Source organism: Melopsittacus undulatus, chromosome Z (genome assembly GCF_012275295.1).
Source record: "Melopsittacus undulatus isolate bMelUnd1 chromosome Z, bMelUnd1.mat.Z, whole genome shotgun sequence".
Classification (NCBI taxonomy): domain Eukaryota; kingdom Metazoa; phylum Chordata; class Aves; order Psittaciformes; family Psittaculidae; genus Melopsittacus; species Melopsittacus undulatus.
In genome coordinates this window covers 12,389,433-12,407,900 of record NC_047557.1, presented here as the reverse complement: position 1 = coordinate 12,407,900, position 18,468 = coordinate 12,389,433, and the positions used below count along the sequence as shown (strand labels likewise).

The following is an 18,468-nucleotide window of genomic DNA, read 5'->3' as shown; positions in this document are numbered from 1 at the left end:
TTGAAACAGTCTCCTTCTAAGCAAAAGAAAACACACTTTTAAAAAGAATTAGTTATATGGCCTTAATATAGTTTTCTTTAGTCTGACATGTCAGCAATTATGCTATGAGGTGCTGGATGCTGGGGTTTTAGTTCATTATGTCAGAATGTTAACCTTGCCAAAGATTAGTTTGTTGCTGACAAAGACTTCAAAAGATGACATAGACTTTAGCTCATTTTACGTGTGTCATGCCAAAACTGTCAGTGTTGTTGCTGTAAAAACACCTTTTACATTCTACTGCATGAACACCTGCATGAAAGCAAGATTTACCTAGTAGGTCCTGACAAATTAGATGAACAATCAACAGAAGCGTCTTAAATTTCCAGCTAATAATCACACTAATGTCAATTACTGGATATTATACACCTTTACAGTAAAAGGTGACAATTTGCTTAGTCCCAGCTGCATCTGATCATGTCGGAGGGCAATAAACCTTATCAAATGTAATCTCCAGTGCATACAACTTTTGACCCCAAAATTGCTGAAGTCAATTTAAAAAGACTCATTTTAACTCCAGTGCAGGTTGGATCAGCTGCCTCACACATGTGGCTAATCTGAAGGGTACAGTCTTGGTATGTCACTACAGATTTCGTTTAAGGCCTTCTGTAAGTGAGAGTAAATGATCCTGATACCTTTGTTCTTCAGGAACCAAGGAAACAATTAGTTGTACTAGGGATGACACACTGCATGTACACAAAAATAACAGCCAGTTGCTGTTTGACAGACACCTGTTATGCTTTTTATGTGTCACACTCCAGGGCAGTAGGTAGGTTCACTTCCTTATCTACATGAAGTCCATTGAAATCCTTACCTGGACACATCTTCTAGATTTTTGCCACCCTGTTCAATCCACAGGAAACCGGAACTCTGGTTGGTGTTCATGTTTGTGTAACGGAGAGATGAGGGTTCTGTATTCTTGGCATCACTGTCTTAACAGCAGCGAGGAATAGCTTTGTGGCAGGCTAATCCTGCGCCTTTCCCGCGTGATGTGTGTTTCCATTATATGTGTGTTTCATGCTTAAACAGTAATTAGTTGTGGATAGCTGGGAGCTTTGCAGATGCCCAAGAGCTCAGATCTGCTCAAGTTAACACATCTCCCCGCCCCCTTCCTCGCATAACTTGTGATCACAGAGCCATGAAAATATGTGAGTCCCTCCCCCAGCACAGGCTGATCCCACCCAGCATATGACCTGGGCTCCATGTCAGCCAGAGCGGGCAGCACTGACTTGCCAGCGTGCCGCACATAGCCAGGGCAATCACCTTCACAGAAGAGAGTTTCTACCCCGTTTTGAGGTGGCCAAGGCCGACATGGATAGCACCAAAGAAGAGGAGGCTCTGCTGCAGTCTGTGAGGAGGACTGGAGCCGTGGTGCCAGGGAAGCGAGCGGTGGGAAGGCTGGTCATGCACAGCATGGTGATGTTCGGCCGGGAGTTCTGCTATGCCGTGGAGGCCGCCTTTGTCACGCCGGTGCTGCTCAGTGTAGGGCTGCCCAAGAGCCTCTACAGCCTGGTGTGGCTCATCAGCCCTATCCTGGGCTTCATGCTGCAGCCCGTGGTAGGTTCAGCCAGTGATCACTGCACCTGTAGCTGGGGCAGGAGGCGACCTTACATTCTGGGTCTGGGCATCATAATGCTGTTAGGCATGGCTTTGTACCTCAATGGGGACATGATGATCTCAGGTGAGTGAGGGGCATACAATGTGCTGACAGACAAAACTCATCCTAGCCTTTTGAAACAGAAAGAAAAGGGGTTCCTTTTTTTCTCCTGTTAAAATTGGGTACAGTGTTGCTCAGCTGCATAGAAGGAGCTGGGGAACACTAAAATCTTAATATGTGTTGAATTGCAACACTGTGTGTTAAGTACTCTGTACATAGTGTTCTGTAGTTTGTGCATGTGATTACGGTATGTTGCATGTTGGTGTGGTGGTCTGATCTGTTCATATAAGTAGAGCACTGCTTAGGCCCAGAAAAGTTTTTATGAGTTTAAATCTACTTTGTTAAATTAAGCAATAAATATTGTCTGTGTGACATAATACTAATTCAAGCTGAATAACTTTTAATCCCTGTTTTAGATGGGTGACCATTTAAAATACATATCTTTAATTACTGGAGCAGTGGCTTGACTCAGAACTATGTTATGCTGGCGAATTATAGAAATTTGAAATTGCTTGGAAACCATGTTGCCCCTGGAATGTGCAAAATCGAACAGGAATGACATCCCTAGATGCTGTTGTATTCAGCTTGCTATGTAGTTCTCAAAGTCTTGATGGAAAGCTGTTGCTATCACTATGACTTGACAGAGGGGGGAGGTGTATGTTTATGTAGACTGATCTATTATCTCTTCCTGATAATCACTGGTGTTGAATAAACTTGTATTCATCTGCCCAAAGAGTTACAGCCAATCCTTGTTTATCTACAATGATGGAAGGGTGGGACCAATGGAATGAAGCAAAGAAGGACTGCAAAATGCATGTGTGCTAGTCTACCAGAGCATGCCATGGAGATGCAAAGGAGTAGATTAAGGCTAGTGATGCTCTTGATTGTGGAGCTTGGGGTACCCTGACTTTGTGCTGACTCAAAGTAGAAAGTCAACCCAGCACAGCTCAGCACTGCAGACTCAGTTATCCTACTTCTCTGATGGGATTCTGGTATCAACACAAAACCTCTTTTGCGTAGCTAAGCGTTGTTTAGATTTGGAAGTACTGGGAAAGATAAAATGTGTTTTTGCAGAACATGGCACTGTTGCTGTCAGAATGAGGGTGTTTTTCTTTTTGTAGCTTTCATCGGTGAGAGACAAAAGCAGCAGACATGGGCAATAATCATTACCATGCTGGGAGTAGTGCTTTTTGATTTTGCAGCTGATTTTATTGACGGCCCCATCAAAGCATATTTATTTGATGTCTGCTGTCATGAGGATAAAGAGAAAGGTCTGCATTACCACGCCCTCCTCACAGGTACTCAGATCCCTTCTTTCCCTCCCTCCTTCTCAAACGAGGGGAAGGTAATTGCATGGATTTTATCCTCCCTGTGTTTCTAATATTGAATGAACTGGTCATCTGATCCCGCGCTTCAGTCACGAGTCTTTTGTTGCTGAGTTTTCACTGCTCCAGACAACAGGACTTGTGATTGCTGCTACAGGAACTCTGCTGCAGAAGGCTGCAGGCATAAACATTTACAGCAACATTACCGTGATTTAAGTAAGAGCAATTAGGTATTTTAAAAAGTGAAGTAGCGTTTGTTCATCTAGTTCTGATTTTTGTCAAGTTTTTGGTGAAGTGAAAAGGGATGTAACTTGTTTCCTTGCCATAGCACTTAAGAATAACATTTTTGACTTGGAATGTGACATAGAGCAAGAGCTGCACAAACCAGAACAGTTGATTTCCGTTCTTCAGCAGTGCTCCAGTATGTGCCTTCCTGTATAGAAATAGGAATTCTGTGTAAAATTCAGAACTTCGCAACTTCCACAAAATACATCTAACTGGCTCAGTGCAGGGTTTTGCATATGAAATGAGAGCTTTGTTTGCCTTTATACATGTTTGAAATGTTGCTGAGTTATGGCAGGAAACCTTCTGCACTACATCTGTGTTGAGAAGATGCACAGGGAAGACATAAGGCTGCGTACCTGTAATGTGAATCAGGAGGCACTTTCAGCCATGTCTTGAAAGCAGTCACTGTAAAAGGAGCAGACAAAAAGCAGACTGGCTGAGAAGTCATGCAATCTGTGCTGATGCGCATTTTTATGCCTATTGAGCCAACGCAAGGGCAGAGGCATGTAGATTCAGGGACAGTTACTGTAGTTGAGGAGGGAGGTGTAGTAACTATTGACATTGGGCATTTAAAATAGCTATGTCCAGGAACACAGATTATAAGGGAACCTTAAAGCCACATGGAATTAAATCAGTATTATCCACTGGAAACTGACAGATCAGATTTTCCACAATCACTTGTTTGGACAGGGAGGGGAGTCAGTCCCTATGTACATTCTTCCCGTTGGCAGAACAATGGTTGCAATTTTTCCTTGGATGATAGGAAAAAGGCTTGATTCCACATTTGTAGCCACAGATTTAGCTGATTCATTTGTATACTGAGCTGTGAAAAGGGATGTGGGACAAATAACACCAAAAAAGACTGGAACAGATTGCATTATTTGGTCCAGCACCCTGTGCCCTCTACCTTATGGGTAATTACCTACCCTGTTCTTGAAACCTTCCCTCAAAAGGGGTTCTGCAGCCCTTCCAAGGCAATCGGTTCCAGCACTTCACTGGCCTGTTGTTAAACAGTTTTCTCTAAAATCTAATCTTAATAACCATTCCCTACAATTTACATTTATCATTCCTTGTTCTACCCCTACTAGACACAGACAGCAATCTTCTCATTTCTTTTCTAGCTTTCATTTTAGCTATTATTTTGTTTCCCTGATTTAGTTCCATCTTTTTGTACTACACATTTTCAAGATCTTGCTCTCCAATTTGTCTTCAATTTAAAGTTTGAACATGAAACTCTGTAGCTTTGCAGTTATGAAACTTAAGACCACTGAGACATGGAAGGAAGAGCCTGCATATCCAACACACAACACTCAGACTGCATTCCAATGTCATGATCATTTTCTGTCAAAACAGCATGCAAAGACAACATCAACCATCAAACATTAGCTCTGTGCAAACATTTGTGTAGGTTTCTTTCAAAAAGTTATTGACAATTTAATAGTTCTTTGTGAGAACAAGCAAGGATACAGTCCCCTGTAAAATGCAGGACACGATGAAGAAGGGCCATAACTACACCCAAGAGGGAAAAAAGTACAGAAAGTCCAGAATGAAATAAAATTCACAGGTTTTGCAAGTGAAGCAAATGTAGGTTCTGTTGCTTTTTGTTAGACAGAATGGTTCTGCCATACGTTGTCTTCAGTTCTCCTAAGCAGAATAGAAAGGCTTCCAGTAAGTCCTTCAAATGCTTCTATCCTGCTTAACTCCCATGACCTGCAGAGCCACCTGGTTAAAAGGGTGTCACAACACTACAGAGCTGCTTTCCCTGCCAGAGCTCTGTTCTATATGTAACAGTGTATGCTTTCTTATGCTTCTGAAACTGGGTGAGCACAAAAGGAACAAAATGAAAGAATCATAAAAACAACCAGACTGAGCGCTAGTTTTATTAGCCTCAAGACACAAGGCAGCATTCTCATTTCAGCTTTTGTCATAACATTTCTGAGAAAATCAGTAAATGGAATTACACGTTTGTATTTTATTAGTTTTGTCTTCTGCATGGTGAGGTACTTGGATTTTGATAACTACAAAACAACGCTTTTAGTTATATTTCTTTTATGAAATACTTACATGGAGAGACTATTTCTGTTTAGATTCACCTCTGTAAAAAAACATTTTACAAGTCTGAACTATGGATAGTCTTGATATAATTTAAAAATGTTTGGGTTTTTTCGTGAGCTCTTTTAGCATAAATTTTCAGTAGAATTTTATAAACTCACTGTTTCAAAGAAAGAAACTTTGAAGAGTCAAGAAAGGAGATGGAGGTCCATGTTGCTGTTTCTTCAGGCACTGTTTTGAGAGTTCTGTGCTCCAGAGCTGAGATTTCTCAAGAGCTATTTGGTAATTACATCATGTATGTGGTTAGCTCAGTATTCCTGTTTCTTGTGATTAACATCTGAAGAGTGATTATTCTGCCAGTTCTAGAGGGGATCATATGTTGAGAGTACTGTGTACTATTTGTTTGTTTTACCAATGCTGGTGGACCTTTTTTCTCCTTTTTTCCCACCCTCGTAGGTTTGGGAGGAGCCCTGGGTTACCTGACAGGTGCTGTGGACTGGGGGCAGATTATGCTGGGCTATTCCTTGACGTCGGAATTCCAGGTGATTTTCTTCTTCGCAGCCTTGGTTTTGCTGATCTGCCTTGCTGTACATCTGCGCAGTATTCCAGAAGTTCCACTCAGATATGAAAACGAGGAGTCAAAGTTCTTGTTGGATGTGGCTGAATCCTATAAATATAGCTCCATAGAGGAAGAAATCAAGAATGGTTACTTAAAATCAACATGTATGGAAATAAAGGCTGAAGCTAAACCAGAGAAATGTGCTATTACTTCAGATACAGGGGTAAGTGCAGGGGTGATTTTGTAAGCCATTTCATTGTATCTCTGGAACCCTTTAATCTAACTGAAATTAATATACCGACTCTTTTTCCACACACACATAGAAATAATCCTCCATCAGGATACTGGATCAGGATAAAGCCTGCTTTCTTTTCTCTTTATATATCGGTTTTTAAGTTATGAAGTATTTCCAGCAAGAGGTACAAGGCAGGCTAGGCCTGATGGAAGGGATGAGGGAGAACCAGATTCAGGTTTCTGCTCTGTTTCAGCATCGCTCGTGAATTTTGTCAAAAGGATCTACTTTGACCTTTAAATGTTATAGAATTAGTATCAAATTTTGGGCAAAGACTAAAGACCATGAATCTTTGGTATAAGTCTGTAGCTCCCACTGAAGTCCACATACTTTCACATGTAGCACATGTGAGGTGTTTGTTCCCTGGTCTCGCAAATGGGTTTGCTGCTGCCTAGCACATCATTGAGGATTTATTGACAGTAGTTTGTCAGTATTGTGTTTAAAATTGTCACTTTTACAGCAATGCTACCTCACTTCAAGAGGTTTAGTTTTATTTTGAAGTTATGTTGTTAGCTCTGTCTTTGTCAGAACTTTCAGGTGAAAGAGAATAGTGAGTACTTTCATATCATCACTGTTACTTGATTCTGCTGCATTTTTATGAGAGGTGCTTCAATCTAAGGCAGCTAGGAAAAGGTGAATCTACCCCAAAAATACCTGGAGAGCACACTTCTAGAATGGTCTTGGGAACAGATGATCATTTTTACTGTTTTGTTAATGACTTTTAGTGCTAGGAATCCTCACTGGCTTCTATAAGTGATGAAAGAGTTCTGCTGTTTTAATTTTACTTCTGATCTCTTGGCCTCATGTGTATCTATCCCTGTTAGGTCTTGATAAATTGGGTAAAAAAAATATTGAGACTGTGCAGATGGTTATAAGTTAGAAACCTGAACTCAAGTTTTAGCTACAAATAAAAGTGATTCATTACCTATTACTATTTATCATTTTTATTATAATAACACTTACTTTTCCTAACTCATATCAAAACACTTCACCAGATGTGAAACAAAGGGAAAATAGAAGATGAGCACTGACTGGTGAGAATGACAAAGACAGAGAGCAGTAGACAGCAAAGCAACAGTCTGGGGGAGAACATGGCTAGCACATAGGATCATAGAATCATAGAATAGTTAGGGTTGGAAAGGACCTTAAGATCATCCAGTTCCAACCCCCCTGCCATGGGCAGGGACACCTCACACTAAACCATGTCACCCAAGGCTCTGTCCAGCCTGGCCTTGAACACTGCCAGGGATGGAGAATTCACAACCTCCCTGGGCAACCCATTCCAATACCTCACCACCCTAACAGTAAAGAATTTCTTCCTTATATCCAGTCTAAACCTCTGCTGTTTAAGTTTCAACCCGTTACCCCTTGTCCTATCACTGCAGTCCCTAATGAATTGTCCCTCACCAGCATCCCTGTAGGCCCCCTTCAGATAATGGAAGGCTGCTATGAGGTCTCAGCTGTTTCCACACCATAGGCTACCTTGAGCATTCTTCACTAGCACTGCTCACTCCGAGCACCCTCCAAATTGTCAGAGAAGCTGAGTGCCATTGACTGCTTGGCCCTTGTGGGCTCTAAAGAAAGGAAGGTAAATGATGAAAAGAGAGCAGATGCAGTGGAAGCAAGGGGGGAGCTTCTACTTTGGCAAGAACTAATTCCACTGAATCAGTAGCATCTGACACCCAAGGTAAAGCTCTGGTGTCCACTGTGACAAGCTTGTGCCATTGCCCTCCTCTTTGTATTCTTAGCTGGGCAGACTGAGAGAGGATCAAAGTGCTTTTATCTGTCTCATGTTTCTTTGCTGTGCCTGGGCATATTCATATCCTAGACATTCACTGGCTTAATGGTCTGTCTCTTGTGGTACATGTTTTGTGAGTCCATTCATTACTATAATTGCTTCCTTGAAGAAATGGTTTGGCTTCCTGCTTTTCTGTGTCTCTTTTTTTGCTGCAGGCATCACAGCCCTGTATCTTCTAAATTAAGAGCTGTGCTCTTACATGCTAATGTAGCTATTAGCTGTAATTAGCATGATTATTAATGAGATTTGACCTGTTACAGTATGAGCAGACATCCAAAGTGATTAGACTTTTGTTCTTTAGTATAGTGCCAGATTACTCAGGATCTACTGACATAAGACCCAAGTTACATTGATTCCTCTGTATCCCTTAGGAACCATCTTAGGACTTGAGATGTAGTGATTTTATACAGAAAATAAGTTATTATTGTGAGCTTTTGCAGGATAAGATACTCATATGGAGGCAAACTTCAGCATGCCATTTAAATTAGTGTGGGGTTTGTGTGTTGTTGTGTACTGAATATGTGCACTAAACTTTTCTGATTCCATTTCTACTCTCTAAAACACCTAAATAGAAAGCAAGCATTTCACCTAGCTGTCAAATTATTGTTTGTAATTACAGCAGTATCCTTTTTTAGTTCCCTGTACTTAACACTTTGATTGCAAAGGCTGTTTTAAAGAACTGTGTGGAAAAGCTGAATGAATTAAGTAATCCAAGTCACATGATAGTAATTACTTTGAAATAACATTAGTGAGTCAACATGGATTTTTCTTCTTTTTGCTGGTTTTTGACAATGTAGAAGAATAGAAAGCTTTCTCATTTTAAAAGGGACAGTGATGCCAAGAGAAATTCCAAGGGATTTGGACAATATGCCATTCAAGGCGAAAGTCAGTGACTAGAATTTTGTCATTCCTGTGAGGATTAGAAATCTCCCAGTGGAGCAAGTAATTTCCAACTTTGTATGTGCTGATTATTCATAGAGTAGCTCACAGCATAACCTAGTTCAAAGGAGAGCAGAATTATGAAAAGTAGAACATTGATGGAAAAAATGAAAAAAAAAAGCCATTATCTTATGGCAAATTGAAGACAAAATTCATCTTAACAGTAATGAACGTAACTTTTACAATTCTTTCACATTTCCCTTATCATCTCTCCCAACACTTTTGCCTCCAAACATCACTAAGGGAAATTGGAAGTGTTCTATCATGCACGGATAATATCTTTTCTTTTCTCTGAAAGCAAAGAGCCATGAGGAGCTTTACAGCAGTAGAAATTATATGTCACAAATGCCTGACATCAAACACACCTACAGTACTAAAAAAAACTGAAGTAATACAAATGGTGTGATGAATGTGACTGGAAAAGGTACTGAGAGAGGGCTCTGGGCACAGGACCCGAACAAGGAGGAGGGAGATAAGGCTGGGCATTAAAAGTGATGAGATACTTTGGTTTTCCCCATCAGTGGGATTTGTTAACCAGCACCAATAACATTTTGATTTTAGAATTACTTATTTCTGCTGTGGGATGAGGTCTTCAGGTGCTGGAGCTCACGTTCTCTAGGAGCTAGGATTCTGAGTGGTGCTGCGTCTCCTGTGATGTATCAGTCTCTCCCTGCTTCACGGAGGGGAGGACAGTGCACAGTGGAAATCTCATCATATGCCAGAATAGGTGAAGTTTTCTGGGCAATGGAATGGGAACGAGGTCTCAGAAATTGTGTATTCCATGGCTCATAATTTTTAATTCTCAGGAAGTATTTTGAGTTTCATTTTTTTCTGTGTCAGCTTTAAATTTTCGCTGTAAATTTGATGGTCTCTGTATTTTTGTTTCTGGTTTCATTTTTGTTTGTTTTGGGGTTTTTTTGTTTGTTTTGGGGGTTTGTGGTTTTTGGTCTTTTTCTTTTTTTTTAAACTCCATTGATTTGTTTTGGCAGAAAATTTTCACTTGGCTCTACAGGTAAATAATAATCCCACTCAGTATCCTACAGCAAGAAATGTTACATCTTTGCTGATATCCCTCATCTCTCTCAGAGTCTTTGTGAATTGTTTAGATGGCTTTACTAGGCAAGGGCTCTACAAATCAAATTTATATTGAAGGGCTTTCAGTACCCAAGCAACTGTTCCTAGCAGAGAATAAAAATCTTTGGAAGTTTACCAATGAAAAGATGTCAAGGACATCTCCATTTGCTGTCAGCTATTTTATTAGCCTTCAGGGCAATAACACAGTATTATTGTTAAACACTTGTTTTCAGGATCAAAGGCGGATGACCCTTAAATCTCTCTTGAAGACCCTTTTGAACATGCCATCCCACTATCGGTGTCTGTGTGTGAGCCACCTCTTTGGATGGATGGCTTTCCTGTCCAACATGCTCTTCTTCACGGATTTCATGGGACAGGTAAAATTGTAAAATCCTCTCACTTCTCTTTCTTCTTAGCATCTTCTCCTCCACTGTAAGGAAATGAGACAGTGTTATAATTCTGAGGAAGTGGCAGTGGTGGCAGACCCACTTGCATCTGGGTGGCTCAACAGGAGTTTTGTGAAACAGCTAATTGATCTCAGACCCCCCATTCTGAACCAGCCAGTTGGATCTTTGAGGAAGACCTTTTGGCATTTGTAAAGCTATTTGTGTTTATTTAACTGTTCCAAATGAGCTGTTCCAAACACATCCATTCTCTGCTTTTGGCTTTGGAGCTGCTCTGGAGTGGGCAGATTTCCTAACTAAAGTACTGCTGGTGTTGTTCTCGTGTTGCCAGCCTTGGCCTGGTGTGGGCACTGTGGGCACTATGTGTTTACTTGCACTGCAACCTCCACAGCCTCGGCCTCTGATTGCAGCTCCTTGTACACAGTAAGCTGCTTTGTAGCTGAAACCTCTTGTCTCCTTCAATTTGGCTGTCCCTGGCACACCTTGTTAAACCTTTCCCTGAGCCTCCTCTGCCAGAAGTTGTCTTCATGATACCCAGTGCTCCCTTTTCTGCATCATTCCCAGGCAGTAAGACTGTATGTCCCTGCCTGTGATTCTAGTCTATATGATCCTGTCTGCCTCCTTTCTTCCAGGGTACAAATATGTTCCTGGCACAAATCTTCTCATTGCCACTGCCTTTTTTTCCCCTGTGCTTTACACACAGTATTCCCATTTCATTGCCTTTTTATTGTCTCTGTTGGCAAGAGGAAGGCTTGTTGGTTTCGGTTTTGTTTTGTGTTTTCCTGCAGTGCATATGAACAAGTGAAAGAAAAAGTTTTGCTTGCCTAGATAAGGAACTGAATGAGACAATTACTGGGTAGAAAAATGAGTGTGTTGGGGTAAGCCTAAAAGAGAAAACAAAAGCCCAGTTGTAGATAAATTAGGGTCAGGATAATGCAATGTTGTGGTATCTAGCAACAATTAAAACATTGGTATGTTATCAAGCATTGTTCCTAGACTAAAGCTGAAACACAGCATTGCACCAGCTACTAAGAAGGAGAAAAATAACTGTTACAGCTGAATCCAGGACAGGCAAGAAGGCACCGTTGGAGCTAGAAGAAGAGTGGGAAATGGAACCAAAGAAATGCAGCCAAAGAAAAAGTGCAAAAGAACCAGTGTAGACTAGACAGTCCAGGAAAAGGCAAAGAATAAGAAACATGGAGAAGCCTGTGATGTGACAATCTGGGAGAAATCAGTGTGAAACCTGGAGAGCTGTGAAGGGATGGCTAAGGCATTGCTTAATTGATTTCGTGGGTGCCAACTCTCTCACCAAACACGGATGAGGCCCTGTGTTGGCCACCCTGTTCCCTTAAGAAGGAAGTATTATATACATGCAGTCATCCTTGCCTTCTGTGATCTTTGTGGTCTCTTTCAGGTTGTATACCACGGTAGTCCCTATGCTCCTCATAACTCCACACTTTACCTTTCCTACAGAAAAGGAGTAGAAATGGGATGCTGGGGGCTGTGCATCAATGCAATTTCTTCATCAGCCTATTCTTGTAAGTACCCAGCAATGCACTCCAACACTGTTTTGAAATAATTTTTAACTGTTTGCTGTTTGCCATTGTTTGAAAAAATAATGTGATGTCAAATTAACTGTTTTATTCCCACATTAAAACTTTGAGAAGCATTGTTAGACACTCATATCTTAATGTGGTTCTTGACATTGTGATGAGGGCCCACTTTGGGAGAAGGCATTGTTCTGCATGTTCAGACCCTGAATACTGAAAATCACATGGAAGTTAAGTGCCAGACTAAAATGGATGCCATGGGCATTACTTTGAGATGCTCTGGCACATAGTAGTGCTGTAGCTGTAGGTTCTTGAAGGCCCTTGTGGCGTCTCCCCATCTGCCTTCCTCATAAAGTAAGTCTTTGAGAATGCAGTAGAAATTCTTGCCAGAAGCATGAACCTTGGTCTTCAAAATTATGTGTAAACATGCTAGCACAGTTCCACAGATATCTTTCACTGTAGCTCTTAAGAGGGATTAAACTTGCGATCTGAGAACTCAATTGAGTAACTTTGAGAGGGCTGAACTGCATATTTGAAAGAGGTTTGAGGGAAAGCTTTTTGCCTTTGGAGCCTAACTACAGGCATTTCTGTAGCATCTTTCTCAGGTCAGACAGAGTTTGATGCCAAATGTGCACATTATAATCAAACAGTGGAAATGTCTGAGGTTGTCAATGCATGCAGTTATTCCAGAATGGTTGTTAACTACTTCTCTGGAGTTGGCTATGTCAGAATAAGACTATCCCTAGAGTGAGCAAATATTCTTTGGCAAGTTTATACCTACAGTAATTTGAGGCAGTTTCCAGAATGAGTAAGATTATGTCCTTCATTCCATTTTACAAAATAAAACCCCCTAAAGGAATTTCCTGATTAAATGTGACCTGTTTTGTTTTATCAGCATTTTCACTTTCTTTTTGCAGACATACAGAAAATTCTCCTGCCACACCTAGGATTAAAGGGACTTTATTTCATCGGATACCTACTTTTTGGATTGGGTACTGGATTAATTGGCTTGTTTCCCAATGTCTATTCCACTCTGGCTCTATGTTCCCTCTTTGGCATCATGTCCAGCACTCTGTATACAGTGCCATTCCACCTCATTGCAGAGTATCACAGGGAAGAAGAGGTGAGTTCAATGTCTAAGGAAGAATAAGTTTATATGCGTCTGGGTCTGTTTAGTCTATTTTGGGAGAAAACAGGATAGAACTGGTGAGCAGCGTTTGATTTTAATTTCAAACTATAATGACACACATTATGAATGGAAAGTTTCTGACAGAGAGAAGTAAAGCTCCAGCTCCAAACTCTCTAAACAGTCCTGCAGTGAGACAGATCATTATGTATCCTCAGAACTGAAACAAAGCCAATAGCGTGAGTTTAGGCAGTAAGCAGATAACAAGGCTCCACTTGTGCTGCCTTCAAATGTTACCTTCCTTATATCCCTCCTTCCATCTGTATCAGTTGAGGAGGTGACTTCTGCATTCCTAAGGTTGATAACTACACTGTAAAGGCTGGAAGCATTTTTAATTAACTGCAAAGTGTTACAAAAGCTGTTAGCTAATAAAGATGTGAAATTCAAGTACAGTTTTATATAGCTCAGTATTAAATTATATACCACATTCTCATTATCTCTCTAAATGTCAGGAATTGATTTTTGATCCTCTACAGCATAAAATACTGTTTCCAAGGAAAATCTGGAAAAGCTTGCATTCCTTGTATTACGTTTCTGGGCACAGCAGGATCTTCACATCTTGTAAAGCTCTTTAACAGAAAAGTTCTCTCAAGTCTCTTAAGTTAGTGAGAAAGCTGGAAATGAGAAGGATTAAGGAGTTGGGAGGACTTAGGAAAAGTTCTCATTCTGTCTGGGGACATTCAACAAAATTAATAAAGAAAGTGTTGAACTGTTGAAAAACAACATAGTAACAGCTGAGACCAGCTCAGGGCTGGATCAAGTCCTTGAGAACAAGCCCTACTGTTCTGTACAACTGCTAAGCATCACCATCTGAAGGATGAATGGAAGAAAACTCTGAATTATTCTATTGGAAGCATCACAGGAGGATGCCTCGATGTGACTGAAAATTGCATAGATCTGAGTCCTAAGTTTTCAGTTCATTTCTCTGTTCCTTCCAAAAGAAAATTATATGATGTAGAGTTTTAGAAGGATATAACAAAGGACAGGCAATGACTGCAGTTCAGGGTGAGATCACAACCCTAACCTTTGGGCAGCCAGCTATGAGAGAGGGAATAAAGGCAAAATTCTGATTCAGAGCTTTTCCAAGACAGAAGTGAAATAAAATACACTGAAGTCTGCATGGACTTTGTATTTAATTGGCTAATATATTCAAATGTTGCTTGTAGGACAACCAATTGGTCCTTATTTGGAGTAGGGTACTTGCTATGCCATGTGTTAAATGATATACAATTCTATATATATAAACGATATATATTCTATATATATATTCTATAATTCTACAACAGAATTAGCTTTAGCTCATATTTTCCATCATGTACAAGATAGACAGGAAAAATAAAGAGGCAACATTAACTGCAAGACTGCATTCATTTACACATTCATATACTACAGTCAGAACTCCTAGCACTTTGAGCACTGGGCACAGCCCAGCAAAATAGGTATCATTCAACAAAAAAATGTGTCTGAAACTGGAAATATTTTAGGTATAAGGACTGTGTCACTCCAGAACAAAGAGCAGGCATTTTCTGTCACTATGCATTTTACCAGAATAATGTGCTGGGCTGTTTAATGCTGACATTCCAATTCCTATTCCATGCTGCTCTTCCCTATTACCCAGATTCAGTTTCGTCTACTGGATTTGGAAGAGACTGTCTTCAGTACTTCCGAGCTTTATGTGGTAGCAGCTAAAAGGCAATGTAAGAGGTGTCATGAAAAACAAAAAAGCATCCTAATGGTCAAGATTGTTTGGATACCAGAAGACATAATGAACTAAGCTTTTTTGTCTGCTGTGTATAACATAGCAGACATACAGATAATCAGTAGTTAAAAATGGTCTTTGATAGTGTAGAAGAGTCCTAGTCTGGACTTTAATTTTCAGATTAATATCCCCCCCCAGCAAAAAGATTACATTTAGATTTTACTACTGAACTCCTTTATGTGCTTTAGCCTATAACTTCAAAGCACAGTACTCTGTTATAATGAATTACGCATTGTATGTGCATGGGACATGATATGACTCATAGCATCGCTTTGAGGCTCTCCTTCAACCATGAGAGCAGGAGCTAAATTGTACATGGTAGGATGTCCTGTACTGTGAAATGTCAGTTTTCCAGACCTCAAATAGACTTGAACTTGAAGGAAATGGTTAATTTTAATTCCTTGAGAGAAGGGACAGAGGGAAATACTGCAGATGGGAGAAATGGGAAAATTTGGGAAGAGCTTGGAAAACTCATTAGCACCTGTACTATCTCTGTTTGAATTCTGTGTGCTCTGTGGGACAAGTATTAAAAACAGAAGGGAAGCAGACAGCTATTGGCTTCTCTTGCTGCACCTCAGCTTTGTGACAGTGCATTGGCTGAGAGCTGCAAGTGGTCGGCACCATTTCATTTCTCTGGGTTTTGTTTTGTGCTTATTTGCAGAGCCTAAAGCTGCAGAACAGGGAGCAAGCTGGACAGCATGGGCGAGGGAAGGGCATTGACTGTGCTGCTCTCACCTCCATGGTCCAGCTGGCCCAGATCATCCTTGGTGTGTGCCTGGGGCTCTTGGTCAGTGTTGCTGGCAGCACAGTCACTGTGATTTCAGCATCCATGGTGGCACTGATCGGCTGCTGCTTTGTTGCTTTTTGTGTACACTATGTGGAGTAGGACCATGTGAAGTGATTGGAAGGAAGCTTCCCAGGGCAGCGTTTTCTTTCTGGGTCCGTAGCACTGGTGCTGTTGCTGTGCTGATACTGCTGCACATCCTCCTCACTTACCTCCTTGGAGTGATTGCAATTCCAGAGCTTTACTAAATGGAGACTGGATAAAACTGGTTGCTTATTGCCTCAGATTTAAATCTAACATATTTTGACTGCTTTATTACTTCATTCCTGCTGACCTCAGTGTGTGAACACACAATTACACATGACAGTGTGTGCTCATGGTAACTCAATGTCCTACATGAACAGTCATTACAAAACTCCTGTCCTGGGTTCGGGACAACTCATTACGAATTTGTGGAAATTAATAGAGAAAGTATGTCATAAACTGAAAAAGTAGTAGAAATAGACAGCTAGGAAGAAAGTTGTTATTTATCTTGTTTTTCAAGTATCTTAAGTTTGGGGATATTCCTTCTGGTAGTCAAAAGCTGCAGGAGGATCAAACAGAGGCCATGCAGGATGCAATTGCATTATGATTAGTAGTAATGTTAAAAGTAAAGATCAATTAATTCCCAGCTACTGTCAAAAGCAAGTTTGAGTGTTCAAGATGACTGGAATATCAAAAGACTGAAGCCAGTTTTTTTAAAAGCGTAACTGTGAAGTAATTATTTTATGCTGGATCCTGCTGCTTCTACATAAATGAAATGAAAGTACTGATGGAGCTTGTCATGAATGTCTGCCCAAGGCTGGTCTGCAGATCCGCGTGTAGGCACCTAAACAATCCATCTATGGGAAACAGGTGCTATTTCTTCCTTCTTAAAAAGCTGGCCTCCTGACTTTGATACCATAATTGAAAAAATAAATTTGGCCAAAATAAGAATTTTATGAATGGTTATAAGCCACATAAATCTTGACATTGGATATGACAGTACTTGCCTTAAAGTAGCCTCTCTCTTTTTTTCTGTTTTCCTTCACACATCTAGCTTTGAGTGAAATGACATCTGCTCTTTACAGAATATTGTAAATAAATTCAGTTCTGCAAAGCATTATCAGAAATGATTGTACAGTAGATACTTAAGTCCAGTTATTTGTATTTAACTGCATAGGAAGCTTGATACTTAGTTTTATAGTTCTGCAGAGTTTTGAGAGCCCTGTGTTTGTGAAGGTGATATGCTGCATTTATCCTGTGCTCCCTCCATCTTCAAAACTGTCATTTTTATTTGCTATGTTACATGCTAAGCCACATGAAGCCAAATGTTAATGTAATATTGTTAACGAATGGTGATGCAGAAAGACTGCTGCCAGGTATGATCTTTGTTTGGGTTTTTCAAATGTTGCACGTGTATAATTAACACTGTTCAGACAAATGCACTGTTGAGCTTATCAGCTCTTAGAAGCCCTGCATGATACAGACTGACAACACCACAGATAAATGGTTAGATTTGAGCATGAAGTGGCTCTGCAGAGAGGCACCAACTTCATCCTTTTTCTGTGTTTTCAAAAGCAGAGCAAGTAATTTATTCTAAGGAAAAAAAAATCTCCTCTAGATAAAGTCTTATTAATTATAACAAGCTTATGGAAGCTCCAGATGCCTTTTGCTGATGACAATTGTGTCTCCACTGTCAGTGCAGGCAAACCTTATGATTCTTCACAGCTCCTTTAGCCTGCCTTATGAAGAAGCCACATTTTATGGTTTCTTTAATTTTATGGCCCTTTATGAGCCCATCTAATGTCACATCCACGGAAGAGAAATCTTGGAAGAGCCTGAGCCTCTGCACTGTGCTTGAAACACTTTGTAGGTACTGATATGGCTGGAGCATAACCATGACAGACACAAGAAGTTCAGAAAAGTCTTCTCAATTCACTTTATGCCATTGTTAATGCACTAACTTCCATTAACTCAGTATCTCCTGGGAGAAGGGATTTTTAAGGGAAGAGAGAGGCTTTTGTGGAGCCATAAAAATAGAGGAAGGAGGAGGTGATCTTGTTTTATAGGGCTGCAGGACTAGAAGCACCTACATTTAAATAAAATTTGTTTAATTTCAGTTTATGCCTATTGCTTCTTGTCCATTCACTGGACAACACTGAGAAAGTCCTGGTTCCCTCTTCTTTAGCCCCCACCCCCATCAGCTATTTACACATATTGATAAGATCCTCCTGAGCCTTCTTATCTGCATGCTGAACAAACCCAGCACTGTCAGTTTATCCTTGCACAGCAGATGCTCCAAGCCCTCCACTGTGTAAATCCGTGCTACAGATGCTGAGGTTGTAAAGCTCCAATTGCAGTGTGAGGCTGGGAAAGGAACTTTGTAATGTTTACCTATGTCTTTGTCAATATTTTCTTTGAGGTTTAACACCATCAGAACATTAATGTTAGAATGGTCAGTGATATCTCTGCTTTCTCTGCTATCTTACACAGAGAAAACTAGCATTTATTCAGGCCCATTGAGTGACTGAAGATCTGCAGCAGCATAACAAGAATTGTGAATCTTGAAAAAAGATTCACAAGAGAAAAAAGAGATGTCACCATCATATATATCAATACTTTTATTTACAAATTTATTCAGAGAGAACTGTCTCAGGAACTCACATTATCATCTTTCTCATGATGTCTCCTTTTAAAATTCACTGCATGCTAGAGAACACAGGACAGAAGTCAGTTTTGCTTTGGAA

General features: G+C 40.4%; 1 protein-coding gene across 1 annotated transcript; it reads left to right on the top strand.

Moving 5' to 3' along the window:
• Positions 1 to 1,206: 1,206 nt before the first annotated feature.
• SLC45A2 (solute carrier family 45 member 2) lies at positions 1,207 to 18,197 on the top strand. Its single transcript, XM_005152119.4, has 7 exons — positions 1,207 to 1,717; positions 2,815 to 2,991; positions 5,812 to 6,137; positions 10,251 to 10,394; positions 11,836 to 11,959; positions 12,889 to 13,094; positions 15,578 to 18,197. The coding sequence occupies exons 1-7, from the start codon at positions 1,225 to 1,227 to the stop codon at positions 15,800 to 15,802; spliced, it is 1,695 nt and encodes a 564-aa protein (XP_005152176.4). The 5' UTR covers positions 1,207 to 1,224; the 3' UTR covers positions 15,803 to 18,197.
• Positions 18,198 to 18,468: the final 271 nt, after the last annotated feature.